This window comes from Mastacembelus armatus, chromosome 13 (assembly GCF_900324485.2).
Source record: "Mastacembelus armatus chromosome 13, fMasArm1.2, whole genome shotgun sequence".
Classification (NCBI taxonomy): Eukaryota; Metazoa; Chordata; class Actinopteri; order Synbranchiformes; family Mastacembelidae; genus Mastacembelus; species Mastacembelus armatus.
Window position 1 is genome coordinate 14,735,126 of NC_046645.1, and position 16,378 is coordinate 14,751,503.

At 39.4% G+C, this 16,378-nt stretch overlaps 1 protein-coding gene across 1 annotated transcript; it reads right to left on the reverse strand.

Moving 5' to 3' along the window:
• Positions 1-677: 677 nt before the first annotated feature.
• Positions 678-16,325, reverse strand: LOC113124992 (A disintegrin and metalloproteinase with thrombospondin motifs 8). Its single transcript, XM_026298224.2, has 9 exons — positions 15,283-16,325; positions 13,579-13,818; positions 9,991-10,123; positions 9,652-9,819; positions 8,589-8,881; positions 5,835-6,021; positions 5,030-5,202; positions 4,128-4,303; positions 678-3,384 (listed from the first exon to the last, which is right to left on the reverse strand). Exons 1-9 carry the CDS (start codon positions 16,015-16,017, stop codon positions 2,640-2,642), a joined length of 2,850 nt encoding a protein of 949 aa, XP_026154009.1. The 5' UTR covers positions 16,018-16,325; the 3' UTR covers positions 678-2,639.
• Positions 16,326-16,378: the final 53 nt, after the last annotated feature.

Below are 16,378 nucleotides of genomic sequence, written 5' to 3' on the forward strand. Positions count from 1 at the left end.
ATGTGGTAGTTTTTAAATCTATTAGAATATGTTCAATAACCCAAATCACTCCAAATAATGATATTTGTAACCCATTATGACTGTCACATCTACTAACCTCAATTTGCTGTCAATAAACTGACATTAAAACAGGGTCTAAAGTCAGTGATGCTGTCTGTGGAGCGTTGGTCATCCAGGTGAAGTTGATGTTGAGTCATGGCAACTGGACTTCTAGAAAAAAAAAAAACATGAAAACTAGAAGTCTGTTAAAATGCTGTTCCTCCTTAGCCACAACTACTGAGTATTTCTCATATAGTTGTCTTTATTTCAGACATCTGAGCAGAGAAATTATTTTAGCGGGACTTCCTGAACATCTTAATGGATGTGAATTTGTAAAACACGGAGTGACTTGTCGGGCTTTTTTAAGAGCTGCCCACCCACCGAAAGAATTCCATTAGTCTGCCCTTAAGTGGTGGTTTTAGTGTCCCACAGTGGTCTAAAATAGTGCACTGGAAAACATGGCAAACTTGAACATTTGTGTGGAATTTATTGGTCATATTAAAGCAAGTCTCCTAGTAATGAATCTTTTGTGCACAACAGAGAAAAGGACCAAGAAGAGGGTTTTCAGTGTTATGGCTTGTGATTATATGTTGCATAAAAAATACCTTTCACGTGTAGAAATCAGTAATGGAGAACCATTATTGACATAAATGTGTTTATTTGAAAATTTTCATAGATAAAAATCTCAAAGGCAGCACGTGCCATGATAATTACATGTCCAAAGTAAAAACTTTACAAAAATAAATAGCTTAAAAAGCTGTAATAATAAAATAGTATGGTCCTTCACTGAAGGGATATAGGCCCAATGCTCCATCTAGTTTTATAACATACTGTAAATTAACAACAGGAATAAAGAAATCAAATATACATACAAGAGTCTGAAAACATTTGTGAACTTTTACATATGATGCATTAACAAATAAAAGTCTGAACATGAATAAAATTAATGTTATTTGTTATATACACAATACATAGTATGCTTATCATTTAACTTATTAATAACACCTCCAAAGAAACATTTGTTGCGTTGTAAAATATTTGTAACACTGTTCCTCAAATGCATTATAATGCACCACCTGGTTACAGTTAAACTATACTGGTAAAGGGATATTATCTGTCATGATTTTTTCTGGTCAAGAATGACCAGTCATTATCTAGGCTAACCTTTTACACAGTGTTTTAATTCCATCCATTTCTATAAAATCTACAGTTCATCTGCTTTGATGTAGGCTTTAACTGGTGCATTTTAAAGTTCATTGTCAGGTTTAGTGTTAGTGAATGGTTTTCTCATAGTTCAACAATATGATTTTCAGGATAACACATGATATATTCATCACAATTATGTTTTGCATTGTGTGTAGAAAACACAGGCAAACAAACAGGACCACACTTCCCAAAGGCTTAAAATCCAAATGCCTCAATTGTCTGTACCTACTGTAGCTCAATAATAGGTAAATGGCTCGATCAAAGCGTTGCTGGGGGTTGAGTGCTGAAGAGGACAATTGGAGGTATATTTATACTGTACTTGTGTTTGACAGCAGGTTTCATGCCCCTGTTCTATCCCCAAATTAAATGACAGCTAACTTAGAAAGACAAACTGCAAATTATACCAAACTTCATCCAACAAGTTAGTTTCTGTTTAAAGTGGGTCTAGAATGTTTCTCATGCTCGAGAAAACACACACACACAGCATCTTCATCTAGCATCTATACATGCATTACATGAGGTAGGTTTCCATTGTTTCAAATTTCAATAGTGGTTGTCAAAGGTCAACAAAAAATGACAAAACAATATTCAGGCAAATGCCCTTGATGTAACTTGAAGTGACCAGTTGGTAACATGGATGGATTATAAAACAATGGGCCCCTGGGTACAGAAGTGTAAAGACCCCCACCCCCATTACACTGGAGTAAGACACCCAAAGTTAAAGAGAGAAAAAAGAGGCTACAAATGACACAGCACATAATTGTTTTCTTAGAGACACATAGAACCTGGAGATATTGTGTGTTTTGTGTCTCTTTGTTTGGTTATTGCAAATTTATAATTGTTTTCAGAATAATTGCTCTGCATTGCTTCGTAATTGTTTTGTGTTTCTGAGTGTCATTTATAGTTATCTGTGTATATGATAATTTTGTGCTTGTTTTCAGGTGTTTTATGTCTTTTCGTAGTTATTTTGCATCTCGTTGGAGTCGTTTTTCATCTCTTTTTTGCTGTTTTGTGTCTCTTTGTAGTTGTTATGTTACAACTGTGCCCAGCGTGTCAGTTCAGCTAATCAATCCATGGTTGGCAGTGCAGTCGGATGAAAGTGGGAAAGTTCTCTGTGACTTTTTGTAGATGTTTTGTGTCTTTGCAGTCACTTTCTGTCCCTTTGTAGTTATTTTGTGTCTCAGTGTAGTTATTTGCACCTCTTTTTAGTTATTTTCTGTTTCTGTGTGTTTTGTTTTTCTTTTTAGTGGTAATCTTTGTGGTCATATTGTGTCTCTGTAGTTATGTCCCCTGACCCTTTGGGACCCTGGTCCTGTGCCTAGCATTCCTGTTCAGTAATCCACCCATGATTGGTTAAGTGCAGTCAGACCAAAGATTCACTAAACTCATGTTCTTCATAAGCACTCCTGGTTCAGACATTCTCCAGAGACTGCCTCTGGGATTTTGTTTGGATCACACTTCTCTGGCTCAACAGTCTTCCCAGTGTAGTCTATGCAGATGACACTGCGGCGGCGCTCCCCCTGTCCACAAGTTCGTGAGCAGGCAGACCAAGGTCCCATCTGCCATATGGGGCATGGCAGATCTCCACAAGGCCTGATGTCTATTGGCTTCAGGTCTTTGTCACAGTGGCTGGAGAGAAACCCTGCACTGTCTCTGCATTCAACAGTCCTCCTGGACCATCCGGAGCTGCAGCTCTTAGAGCACTCAGACCACTCCCCCGGCACCCATTCAGGCTCACCGAAGGGATGGATCAAATACAAAGACTGTGACGAATCCTTCTTCTCCTTGGATTTATTGAAACTCACCTCTTTAGGGATGAAAAAGGTATATTTGACCTTAGGAGGGTTAACATCCCCTGCGGTGGCCAGTAGTTGGATTGTGATGGTCTCTTTCAACTGCCTGAAACTCTGGATCCTCTCCAGTGTGGTGGAGGAGCCGCTGTATTTCAGCACAGCACCCAGCACGGGAATGTCCTGCTCCACTGTGGATACAGAAAAGTTACCATTGAGGATGTAACCACCGTTTTCTCTCTTGATAGCCAAGTAGTTCCCATCATGTTTGATTCCTCTGTGGCTGCGCTGTTTGATGTCGATGTTAGTGGCACCAACGGGAATTGTGACAATGTCATTGTATCCATATCTGGTAGAGAAAAGAAAACACTGGATTTAGATCATCTGTAAATATAGACATTGTTTTGCTTATAGAGCTGTAACGTAAGACATGCTTTCTTTCCTACAGAGAGAAGATGGACACATCTTTCATGTCCATAAGTTCATTAAGCAGCTGGAAATGGGAGAAATTTATCCTAACTTAGCGTGAAGTAAATCATTAGACTTGCTCTGTCCACAGTTCAAAAATACACCTACCAACGCTTGTAAAGTTCACTGGACAGCGTGATAAACAAGGCTTATTGCTTACACACAGAGCTGAGTGTGTAAGAAAGTGTGGATTCATTGAAATAAAGCAAATAAATCTCACAACTTTTCTTTTAGGTTTTAATGACCATTCCTTTTTTATCATTTTTTTTATCTCATCATCCTGCTCTACCAATAGAGACATATTAATTAAGCACAACAATATAGGACGTATGATTTAGATTTTCAGCAAATGTTCAAATATTATTTCCTCTGGATAATATATTTTTTGAATTAAGTTTTAACTTTTGCTGCTTATATGCAAAAATATTTGCAGAATTACTGCAAACATGGAAATCACTACTTTAATAAATACTATAAAAGGCAGCAGCTAACACAATGTATTCTTCCTGCTAGTGTGCTGGTCTCTCTTTTCCTCACAGCTTCATTAAAAATGCCTTGTTGAAATGTCTTAATCATTTTTATATGTAACAGATTTTCAGTTCAGTTTTTTGTTATGTCACTTACGTTGCTTTGTTATAGGAGCCTGTGATCTTTCTGCATGTGAGCCCACTCCCTCCACACACTCCACACTTATCCACTCTCTTATTGGATCCAATCACCTGGTCACAGCCTGCCTTAACACACTGTCCTTGGACACACACTGATGTGGTGTCAGGGCCACAGGTTGTCCCATCAATCACCTGCATTGACACATACAGTGGGCATTGGTTATGCAATTACAGGTGTAAAACAACAGCCGAATACATCTGAAAAGTAACACTGCCTGCACAGTTTTATTTGTTTTCACATTTGTTTCTATAATGCAGCTCATATTTCTTTATAACATGCAGCGACAATGGCATTTGAGAAAGAAACTTAACTCAGGGAGTTAACCTGAAGTTTTTCCAGAACCTTCATGGTCTTCATCAGTGGATGGAATTTACAGGTTACAATCAGATCATCCAACGCCTGATTGTCCAATACCTGATGATAACTTCCATCTACTGATGAAGACCATGGGGTGCGGTTCCGTATAATGCCAGCAGTTTTACCTTAAGTTAAGATTTTTTTGTAGATATAAGGTTTTCAAAGTCAAGAACCTTTAGACTGAATAAAAAGTGTAATTGCATTAAGACACCTTTACAATGCTACATTTTTGGCTTTTCTTCCACTGAACTGTTATCCTTGCAAAAATCAGACACCAAAGAAAAACCTAGATTCCAGCTGTGTTATGAAATTTCTAAAGATTAGGTTATTCTTATGTTTGAGGGTACAACTGTGCTCTGAATATCCAAATATATCACAAAATTCTTTTTTTAAACAGAATTTGCAGAAACAGAATTGATTAGAAGGTGTCAGACTGGGACAGCTGCTGAGTGAACATAATGTTTTGGCAAAATAGTTGATGTTGAGTGCACGTATGGTACCTTGGATTCAAACACCTTAAATTCACTGCTGCCTCTGGCCCTGCAGAACAGCTTACATCTGTCTCTGGGAGAAACACCAGCATACTTTGGTATCCACTGCTTCATGTTCCCATTGTAGTCCAGGTAGTTGGGGCTGTTGTACTTCTCACACTGCTCCTCTCTGAAACTCTTCCCTATGGATAAAAGGCAGAAATTGTACTACAGATGTAGGCATGTACTGACAGCAAGCTTGCCAAAATACAGTAGTCCCTAATTACATTACTCATTAAGTCAGCCCTTCCAACATATATAATTAATATAAGCTAAAGACATAATTTCCAATAGGTAATAACATTTGTTAATTCTAATAAATATTTTCTATTTTGGTGAAAAATCATAATGATGCAGTATAGACTACTGTGTATCAGGTTAGCTTTAGCCTTAATAATATTATGATCCAGTCCAGAAGAAAATTAATCAGTAACAATTTTAATAACCAGCTAAGTTCTCAAGTAAAAAAGCGAAAACTTGCCCACGTCAAGCTTCTCAATTATGAGAATTTTATGTTTGTCTTATCTGATCACAACCTTAATATCTTTGTGTTGGGCAGCTGGAAGATGTCAACTTACGTGATATTTATAAACTGTTCACTTATCTGGGAACATAATCACCAGATTAATTGTCATACAATAAAAAGCTAGGTCAAAATATTAAAAATCTGTATTTTGTTTTTAAAAATATGTCAAATATTTACAGTGTATCAAAACACTGGCAACAGCAGCCTCAAGTATTGGATTTTGAAACTCGAATAGTACAAATTTTTTACCTTCGTTGTTGTCACAAGGCTGAGTGTTGCAGGACTGGTACTGAACCCTCTGTCCCTCACAGTACCTCCCTCCGTTCTGAGGCACAGGGTCAGTACACTCCCTGTAGGAGAACTCTACCCCACCTCCACACGTTCTAGAGCACTGCTGCCATGGTCCCCACGAGCTCCAGTCTCCATCTTCAACCACCTGCAGTAAAACACCACACAATAAAAGTTGGGGTGGAAGAGCAGTCAGAGTAGTTGGTCAGAGCTCAGTGCCAAAGGCAATCTCAGTGGTGCAGCCCAAACCGCAGTCTGGGCTTCTGGGTTTGAGGCTGCACAGTTTGTTGGCGTGCCGTGAATCCAGTCTAAATCTGTGTTGAAGCTTGACACACGTCTGCTGTCTGATTCTACCCACATTCCTGCCACATGTGTCACACACCGCTGGTGGAACCTGCCATGCTGCAGCTTTGTAAGGCAAAACTGAATGTGTGTGTGTGTGTGTGTGTGTGTGTGTGTGTGTGTGTATGTTACTACTTTCATGGGTGTCTTTTCCAAAGGTTTTATAAGTTTGGACTAGCTAACATCTCAACTCCCAGCATGTCTGGATTCAAAAACAGATGTGCGATCATAACATAAGGAGAAGTTATCAAGGCAACCAAGCTAAAATGAAACACTAGGGTGTATAAATGTTTTAAAAGGACATATAAAAAGTCACCCAGCTGGTTTTAAATTCACAACATTCTAATAATGTTGTAATCCATACTCTTCGCTTATAGTTTTCATTCATGTATTTCTACTCAAAACAACATGCAGCTGCATTACAGAAGAAAAGTGTCATATCTCCCCTAACTAGAACAATGTATTTATAGACTGTAGAGTTTTGTATTGACTACTTTATTTGTGTTTTAACATGAAAGTTAAATGTTTTTCTGGTATGCAAGATTTTGAATGTTTGACTTTATATTGGGTTTTTGATTAAAATTGAATATCAAGTTTGAACCAAACTTATTTTATGATAGTTATTCTGGAACTTTCAACTGTGTTACATGATCTTCTTCAGCAGAACGACGAATGCCCAATTGTTGAAGAAAGCATAATATGTAATGGTCACATGGCTTAAAAAGTGAGCTTGACAGTTCATTCCTGGCTCAGGAAAAAGGCAGCTGACAAAATAATTTACAACAATATCCCACAACAGTTTTTGTTTTAAAGGTCAAGAATGAACTTTGAAACCGCAAATCTTATAATGACAATTTACTATTACAGCTATAAACCACATACTGATATGGACAGATACTTAAAGATAAGAACTGGAGTCATTTATGCTGCAGAACAGAACAGGACATTCAGCCTTGGATCTAATTTCCATGTATTTTAAAAAGCTTAGCAAAAAAAATACTTTGGAAAATCTACTGAGGGAAATTGTTTTTACTGTATTTCTGAGGAAGAAGGTGGCTTATCTAAACCTACGGGCAGCAGCAAGCAAGTACAGGCATGTACACAATGTCAGCATGCAGCATATAAGTTAGTAAATGAAGTCCATGGAGTGGAACATGGGTATGTGTTGCATGGTTAATGTGATCAGCTGGACAAGGTGTGACATTTGATGTTTGCAGTTTTAACACATTTTTGTATGTAAATGGCCTTAAAAGAGCCTTTAGACTTTTTCACTGTGGACTAAAACAATAGTCAAATGCCCATATGAAAAGTTTTCCCTTGCTGTATTCATTCTTAATGTTCATACAACTGACAATTAAATCCGTCCTTCGTAATGTGCACAAAATTCACAATTGTCATTCTGTGTAATAAAACAAGCAAACAAACAAAAAAACTACATTCCAAAGTTAATATGATAGTCAATTCTGCCTTTTTTGTTAAAAGAAAATCCTAAGTATCCCCTTTGAAATGGCTCAGCATAAAAACACTGTCAGGGGGAACACATAAAGAGAATTTTGTACTCTGGAAAATATCCACTAAATACAATTAAGGCTGTTTTGAGGCTGAATTGAGCCCTGCATGAAAAAATCCTGTTCCCTTCTTTATTCTAAAGGAACTGTTCCATCAGTGCAGGTGCTAGTGCAGGGGTTTCTGGTAAAACACTGCAGACTCAAAAAAAAAAAAAAAAATTTCCTGGTACTGGTTATTACAATCTATTTGTTGTGTTTCTAATTTTCCAGAATTATAAAATTCTGTTTGAGTATTACAAAATATTGTGCTGTTTAACTAGATAATCTATTAGTGCAACTGGACTTCATCCATTGTATTTTATTATCTCAAGTTACCACAGAACTAAAGCAATGGGCTGAAAGGTGCTGAAATATTGCGTGGAACTTAACATCAGATGCTCAGTCGCGGTACCTCTTGCAACTACATAAAAACTACCCATTCATGCAACTATAAATGACATGTAACTTTTGCTTGCTGGAACCACTGTCTCCACAACTGATAATCATAGTGTAAAGCTTAATGGTAAAACATACTGTAGCACATTGATAGAACAACAAGAGAAGGGTCAGAGCTCAACTCAGTAATGTCAGTTCCACAGCTAGGTTTGCTAACATTAGCCACCATATGCTACTGCTCATACTAACACAAGCAAGGCTGTGGCAGCATCTAGTCTAGTAAAGTTGCTTTTTAATGATAACATGAGAAAATTTTATTTGTAAGAAGGGCATGATACATTTTTTATATTGTCAAGTTTTCAAGTTTCATATTCTCACTTGAAGGCCAGTTGTAAATAAATAAATAAAATAAAAAAAGAAGCAGTCTTACCAGTGGCTGCATCACCTCCTGGGTGGACAGGCATACTCCATGGAGACAGGTCCCGTTGAGGCTACAAGGGGTCCCGTCAGCCCAGGGCAAGCTGCCATTCTTGGTGGAGCAGTTTTGTGTGCCATACTCCTGACACCAAAGCTGGCTGCAGATATCACTGTCAGAGGTGTTGGAGCAGTGTAAATACTCCTTTCCGAATATCTGTTGGCACTGTTGGTCCAGGCTGTATTTGGTGCCTGGAAGCTCACTTGGTAATGACATGGCATTGTCTGGGGTATCCAGCAGGCAGTCCCCTGTGATAACAACACAAAGCAACACTGTATGAAACTGATTATATTGTGGTGTATGGAGATTATGCACTCTGTATCAGTGTGACAATTGATATTGTGTTGCTCTGAGTGTGTGGCATGACAAAAGTGGAAAACTATTCAGGGCAAGTTGTGCCCTGACTATAAAAATACACAATAAAATTTGAACTAGAGCAGTGCATTTTATAGGCCTCACAATGCTCTGAATCTGGATATTTGACAGCTATTCTAAATCTGAATTTATTCATTGTTCCGCTAATGATTCTTTATTACATTCAGTAAGTTTTTGTCTGTAGCTGTCGATGACATCTGCAGTTTGGAATGAACATTCTCAGCCACATGAGTTTTTGCTGGAGGCATTTTTCAACTGATAAAGAACATATTTTGCTGACACCAGCTGTTGCTTTTGGCTGGGGAGGTGGAAGAAGGAAGAAGTCCATAGTATGACTCAGTGGAAAAGAAGGTTCACTGTTAGGTCTAGTAAGGATACAAACAATACAAGATGCACAACACAAGACTGGGAGAGGGTGCTACGGTGGAAAGGAAACAAAAACGGAAAGTGTGAGAAGAAGTAGGCAGACTAGAGAAACTATCACTGCAACCCATAATGTTGGGGGAGTGAGATGTTTAAGCAGGAAAGTCATAGCTAATGTTGAAGACGAATAACAGTATGTACTGAGCCGCACTGCCACGGCAGAGGTCCACATCTGTGTAAGTTTTGACACACTGAGGTGACAACCTGAAATGCTTCCTACCATGTCCGTTGTCAAAGAACTCAGTGATGTAGAGAGCACTGCAGGGAGACCAGGGTGCTGTCTTGTTGAGGCTGAGAAACAGAGGAGCCATCAGGTAATGTCCTCCCAAATCTCCAAATAGCCTCTCACAGGTCTTGGAGTCATCATGAGGCATACTCAACACATGACCTGAAGTAGGACAGGATGGTTTACACATGCTCAATAGTGTGGTTATGAATGACTGAAAATAACTTTAAAGTTACAGATAACAGAAGTTCTCCACTACACTACAGTTGAAAAGATTTTTTAGAATCCTATGTCCACAGCAGCCCACCCATATGACAATAGGTGTGACCTAACCAAGCTCATGTGCAGCTGTGAAGGCAGCTTGCAGGCCATTATCCTCAATAACGGAGCAGCTTCTTTTGGGATCACACATCGTCCCAACATCGGCTACGCCCAGCGTGTCGCAGCTCTTCTGTCCGCAGATGTCCTGTAACACAAACACAGGAATCATTGCAACTTGATCAACAAGGTGATAATGATGGTGTGAGATTCCAAAGGCTGATTCTAACATGGACATCTTTTGCCAAAGCTGATGGTCAGATTAAAGTCGGACTATTTTGGGCCACAAAAATGTATAATTTTGTTGTTTCTTAGTATGCTACTGCAGTGTGCCACATAAAAACACTGCACCAAAACATTGCACTAGCACAGTGCACAGCCAGTAGGTTATGCTTTTTACTGGAAGATTTTTATAGGCAGCTGCCACTGTGGTAATGAATAGTAGACCTTTCTAATGACTAAGGTAATTGAGTATAGATCAGTGATGTCATAGATACAGCAAAAACAACTGAGATCTTATGAGGTTGAAAAACATGAAAAACTGTTTTTTTATTCCAAAACCTGCACTAATTGCAATGAAAATGGGTGGAAAATATTACCACATTATCACAAAAACAAAACTTGCTTGTTAGCAGAATTAGCTATTTTCTCCAGTGATTTGGTCAGAGCTCTGAATTTTATGAAGGCTGTGGCAGGTTTTACACTGAAACTGCAGAATTAGATTCCAGTTTTAAGTTCAGACAGCTCACACTTAAAGGTGTTCTTTTTGCATTAATGAAGCACATCTGGCATGTATCCAGTGTCAACCTTACACTCCTGGAACAGATCGCACCCCCTAAAAGATTTCACGGTTTTGTAAATGTGCCTGATTAGTTTCTAGTTTTCCACAGTTTATTTGCATGTTATTTTTATTTTATGTTTGTGTTTTTACAATGATTCAAAAAACATGGCATTTAAGGTGTCTTGCCAGAGACCAGCAGCAACAGATCTGTAAGATCTCACAGATAACCAGTTCAGCTATTTGATGCAGTTCAGTTCAGGCCACGCATAGTCAATGAAGTGTTGACCAGTTACTCAGTGAATCTGTAATCATTCCTAACAAACACAGACTGTATCAGGTGTATGATATATTGCTAATATTGCCTTGATGCACTGTTCTTAATCTATAAAAGGGTTATATCCTTAAGAAACATAGGAACCATGTGTTTTGAACCATGCAGTTAGAGTTTAATACATTAAACATAGCAAGTGTATGGGCAGCCATGAGTGACTGGTTTATAAATCATGTAGGAGGGCGAAGTTGTTTTTCCAGCAATTTTGCTAAGGAAATAAATCAAAAACATGTTGGTTGGTGTTCCAGTGATAAAGCAAAGGAAATTAATAGCCATATCATACAGCTTTAAAGATCAGTTATTCAACAGCTGTATCAGAATTCTTTCACTGCTTCAGAATATGGCTGTCTGTGTATCAAAAATTCATCTGGGCTTGGAGCTGCAGTTGAATGAAGCTCGGCAAGTGTTTGTACACCTTATTCTACAGCAGCATCTGTTGCTCATATATATGCACACACTGGCACAAAGCTAGATGTGTGGGTCAAAGGCCATGTTAAAGCCTCTGCAGATAGTGCAGAGAAACACACACACACCCCCTTAAGACCACAAAAACCCATGAGAAAAATGTTTCCACTACATGCAAGAGAGTGTACGTTTCGAGTTTCACAACTGCCAGTAGTAGCAGCAGCCTTCTCTTGTGCCTGGCATGGCACACATTTTCAACCCCAATCCTGCCGCACACTCAAGCCCTAACCATTTAAAGTGGCTTCATCATGTCAGGGCTGATTTGTTGCGGCACTAAAGTTAGCTCATCCACAAGGAGCCTTCCGCCCTGTATATTTCTCATATCTCCGCAGAAATGGAAAAACAAACACAAACCTGGCTCATGTGAATGATGGTTTCCCCAGTTGAACAAATCCAGTGCCAGACTGGAAAAGCCCACATGTTATAATCATCACTTCCCTGATCCAGGGTCAGATTCACATGTCTTAACATCTTAACGTCATCCAGTAGGCGGATAAATGCCAACCCTGTCATCAAATTAAGCTGCAACCACGCTACTTAGCTAGAAAATGTAATATTACAGAAGTTATTTGCCTTATTTATGCAAACATGTTGTCAATGTGCACAGCAGATGAAAGAAGGCAGCCAAATACATGCAGAACAAACCAATCACAACTCAAATCCTAAGAACTTCTGAACTTATTTTCTGCTTCCACATGTTTGGACTAGGTTGACATTCCCCCTGCTTGGAAAAGATAACTATTCAACAATCTGATCAATCCCTTTTTAAGATCCTTGTTTTATTCAAAAAACAAGCTGTTTTTTCTTTAACTTACCTTGTTTCATCTTCTTTTTTCTAATCTCACATGCACTAGGAGCAATAGACAACACTGCATAACTGGCCCAAAGCAAGGGGGCTCATTTTCAGTATGGACCCCCCACATTAAACACAACTGGCCGTAAAATTCACCTGCATTACACTAAAACGCTTTGGCTTGTTATGAAGTTGACCCTTGCTGTGTTATTGCCTTCTGAACAGAGAACAAACTATTCACAAGATTGACTATATATATTCTTGCTATTCTATTACCAATATTCGCTCTGCTTTAACTTAAAGCTGGTGTGAGCAGTGAGACAGAACCAACCGTAGATTTGCAGACCATTGAACCAAAAAAATAACTGAAGATGCTAAACTGCCTTCTAGCACCGAGGGGAACTACATAGTTTTCGTTAATTCCATGTTGTTTTGTCACTAAATCATTTTACACAATGGCACTTTAACTGTTGCTCACATAAAACATTAATTAGTGGCACTTTAAAACTTGTGCCAAAATTCAACATGATATGACAGGACATAATGGAGCCAAAATTCTCTAGTAAACAAGCGATGCTACTGCTCATTTCAACACAGAATGTTGTGCTCCCAAATCAATTATCAGACCACTACTGGATTCAATTTGCATAAACATTTAGGAAAATTTAACTCAAGAATTGCTTATTAGCTTTTTTCAGAGATTTTAACCACTGTGTTCCTCAGTGGATGGATGCCCAGGAGGATGGCCCCATTGTCATCATGTGACGTGTATATGAGACTCCAATCATATACCAATACATCACATCACATAGCGGATGATGTCATCCTCTTCAAGATCTTTAGCGTGTAATGTGAAGCTGTGATCATTCTCCAGCCATCCAGTGATTCCTATTCAATGACCTTTGACCCATTCACGATCGATGCTGTTCTTGTCTGGTGTTCACAGTCAGCCAATATGGTCAGTTTCTAACGTTCATTCAGTGTCTTGTACAAGGTTCAGAAACTCCAGAAGACTATGGGCTGCAGTTTAAAACTCTGAAAAAAGCTACTAAGTGGACATTGATCAACAGCTTTTCTATTTCTTCCATGGTCAAGACTGAACTTTTATGCTCAAATGCCTTAATCACATATTTACAACATTATACGCAGACGATGGCATGTTTTATTGCAGAAACTCAACAGCCATTATGCATCTGAACACAGAAGCTAAATCAGATTTGTGCTGGCCCTCACCTCTCTTGTGAAGAGCGTAGCAGTGTCATAGTGCTCGGGGTGCCTCTGGCTCGGTGGATTGAAGAACTGCTGCCAGGAGCAAAAATTTCTCAGAGCCACACCTCCATTGCTGGACACCTCCGGCCCCACATCGTCATCCTCCAGCTGCAGCATCTTCACCACCACCAGGTTCACTGAGTTCTTTATGCTGGGGTGTTTGTAAAGCTGGGCGGCTATTGACATTAGGGTCAGAATGTAGTGCTATGGAGGACAAGAGACAAGACAAGATTTTTGAAATCTTGAACAAAAATTCCGAGACCTTGGACAACACAAAGTGCAGGACCTAGCAGACATAAAGCCAAATGCGTGGTAGCTGTGGAGTGTATGTAGCTGTTTTTGCATTATACAATGCGTATGTATCTGTATAACAATACTAACTTGTCTTGTTTTGTAATAAATTATGGTCTGAGTATGATTTATATTTGCCTTAACAGCATGCAAATAGAGTTTTCCCCTTCTAACACCACTGGTATTTCTCACACATTAATGTACAGTATGGGTGCACCTCACCAAGATGGCCTAAGAACTTTAAAATGACAAATATTAGTTGGAAATACATGCAGTATTTTAAGCTTATGCAAGCAGAAGCATAATTTAATGTCTGACTGTCTTCTCCTTGGTGAAGAATTCACTTTTGACCTTGATCACATAGCTGACACCAAATAGTCTTATTCGCTAGCCTTGAATGTGTAAAGGGTGATGGGGCAGGGTTTGCACAGCACTGTCATGGTTTTGTGTCTTAGTCTTAAATCATAGTGAATGTGTAGGATGTGTGTGATCTATAATGTAAAGGCTTCCATCAGCCTTGCGGGAATCATGTTTTCTAAAGTGTATTTATATTCGCCTATAAAACAATTTTCCACATGTATTATACACACAGCCACATGTTGCTCCAAATCATTTAAAACGCCACAGCTCATAGAAAATGAGAGTAGCGTGTGTGAAAACTTAAATATGATTGATTTGCACTGAAAATCCAATATGAGCCCAATTATTTAGTGGAAGCTTTGGCCACTTGACCCTGGTACCTGCCTGCTCCTGACTTGCTGTGGAATAAGCTTGTTTTTGGCAGCTGAGGAGCTTTCTAAGTATAAACAGACTACATTTTGGCTGCTGCATAATGTGGCAGGATCATGGATTGTCCTACTTTTTCAAAGTACCTCTTTCTGGTTAGAACCAGTACTGATATTAGTTATAAAGACACTATTCCTCACATTCTGTTCAATTTGAATATTTGACATTTTTATATAACATATTGCAGGAGTGGATTCAGGTGATTAAATAATAATAATGAGCAAAGACAGAATACAGTGAATCTCCCTGGATGATGCTGGTGATCACCTGCCAAATCGTGACCAAGTCCTGTGGAATGTGGTCCAGCATTTCTTGCATTTCTGTTCCCTGACCTCTTTCTCAGCCTGTGAAAAACAGGGAGCCCACAGATTTCCTCCCAAACTCACTCACTGCCAGAACATTTTTATGAAGCAGCACAGAAAAACAAATTCCTGCCACTCTTAATCTAAGCTTTGAGTCCTGACGGGGCAGACAGAATGAGGAGATAAAGAAAAAAAAGTGACGTTTGTTTATGGAGCGGTCTAAATTGCGACATTAAGATAAGGTTCGTTTTCCTATTAACTCTATGTGCATAAAAGATTAAGTTCTGACCTTTGTTTTATCTCCATAGAAATGGGTCATGGTTGAGTCTGCTACCACCAGAGTCTCTATGAACCGTGGCGCGGAAACAAAGCGTCTACGGCGGGGTTCCCTCTGTGCGTCACTGTCGCCGTGCGTAAAACTTTCCCCATTGTGCTTCTCCGCTCGACTCCGCTCTGCCGCGTGATCAAACAGGAGGGAAACACCGGGGCTTCGGGTGAATGTCTTCCTCTTGATGACATGCAGCTGCTCGGTAGAGTCTGGCCCCATGCCGCCGCTAAGTTTGGGCTCAATTAAATACTCTTTCCCCTCCGTTATGAAGGAGCCAAAGATGCCAGAGCACAAGCTGACAGCCACAACTGAGTTATGGTCATGATCTACGTTCCCGGAGTAAAAACAGCTCCTCAGCTCACCTTCACTATCCTCTGTCTGACTTATAAATTCCTGGAGATCTGCGTCCAGGACAGTTTTGGCACCTCTGGCGCCGCGTAAAACGCCAACATCTCTTGCTTTGATGCGGTGTACGGTAAAGGAAGGTGAGATAAAGCTGGTATCTGGTATGAGATTCAGAGTGAAGTCCTTGCCAAACGCACTGAGAACAAACCTCGGCTGTTCCTCGCTTCTTTTCCAAAAGCGACCGCTCACTCTTCCATTTATTCGAACAGGTACAATATCCTCTGATTCAAATAGAAGAGCCACGTTCATTGCGCACATGGACAAAAAGATCAAACGTATAGTGAAACACATCTTCTGCAAAGTATATTTCACTAAAAGACAAAAAAAATAAGAGCTGATAGAAACGTAAGTCCTTAGTATAAAGTGGCTCGTCTTCTCAAATCGATGACCTTTTCTCACAAAAAGTGATTATCCAGGGCTGTGAATCCAGTCTTGGCCAGAGTATCTCTGCTATTTCATTTCAGTCTGTCTGAGCAGTAGTTTCTAATTACCTAACCAGGCTAAATCTTGTTGTACTACCACTCACCAGCACCGCTGTAGTCTGGACATATCGGGGGTATTTATACTCTTTGCTCTTCCCTGGACATGAAGGGGGATTATTTTTGATATCCTCCGTTGCTGGAAATTCTCCTCCCACTCGTACTTCATGAGA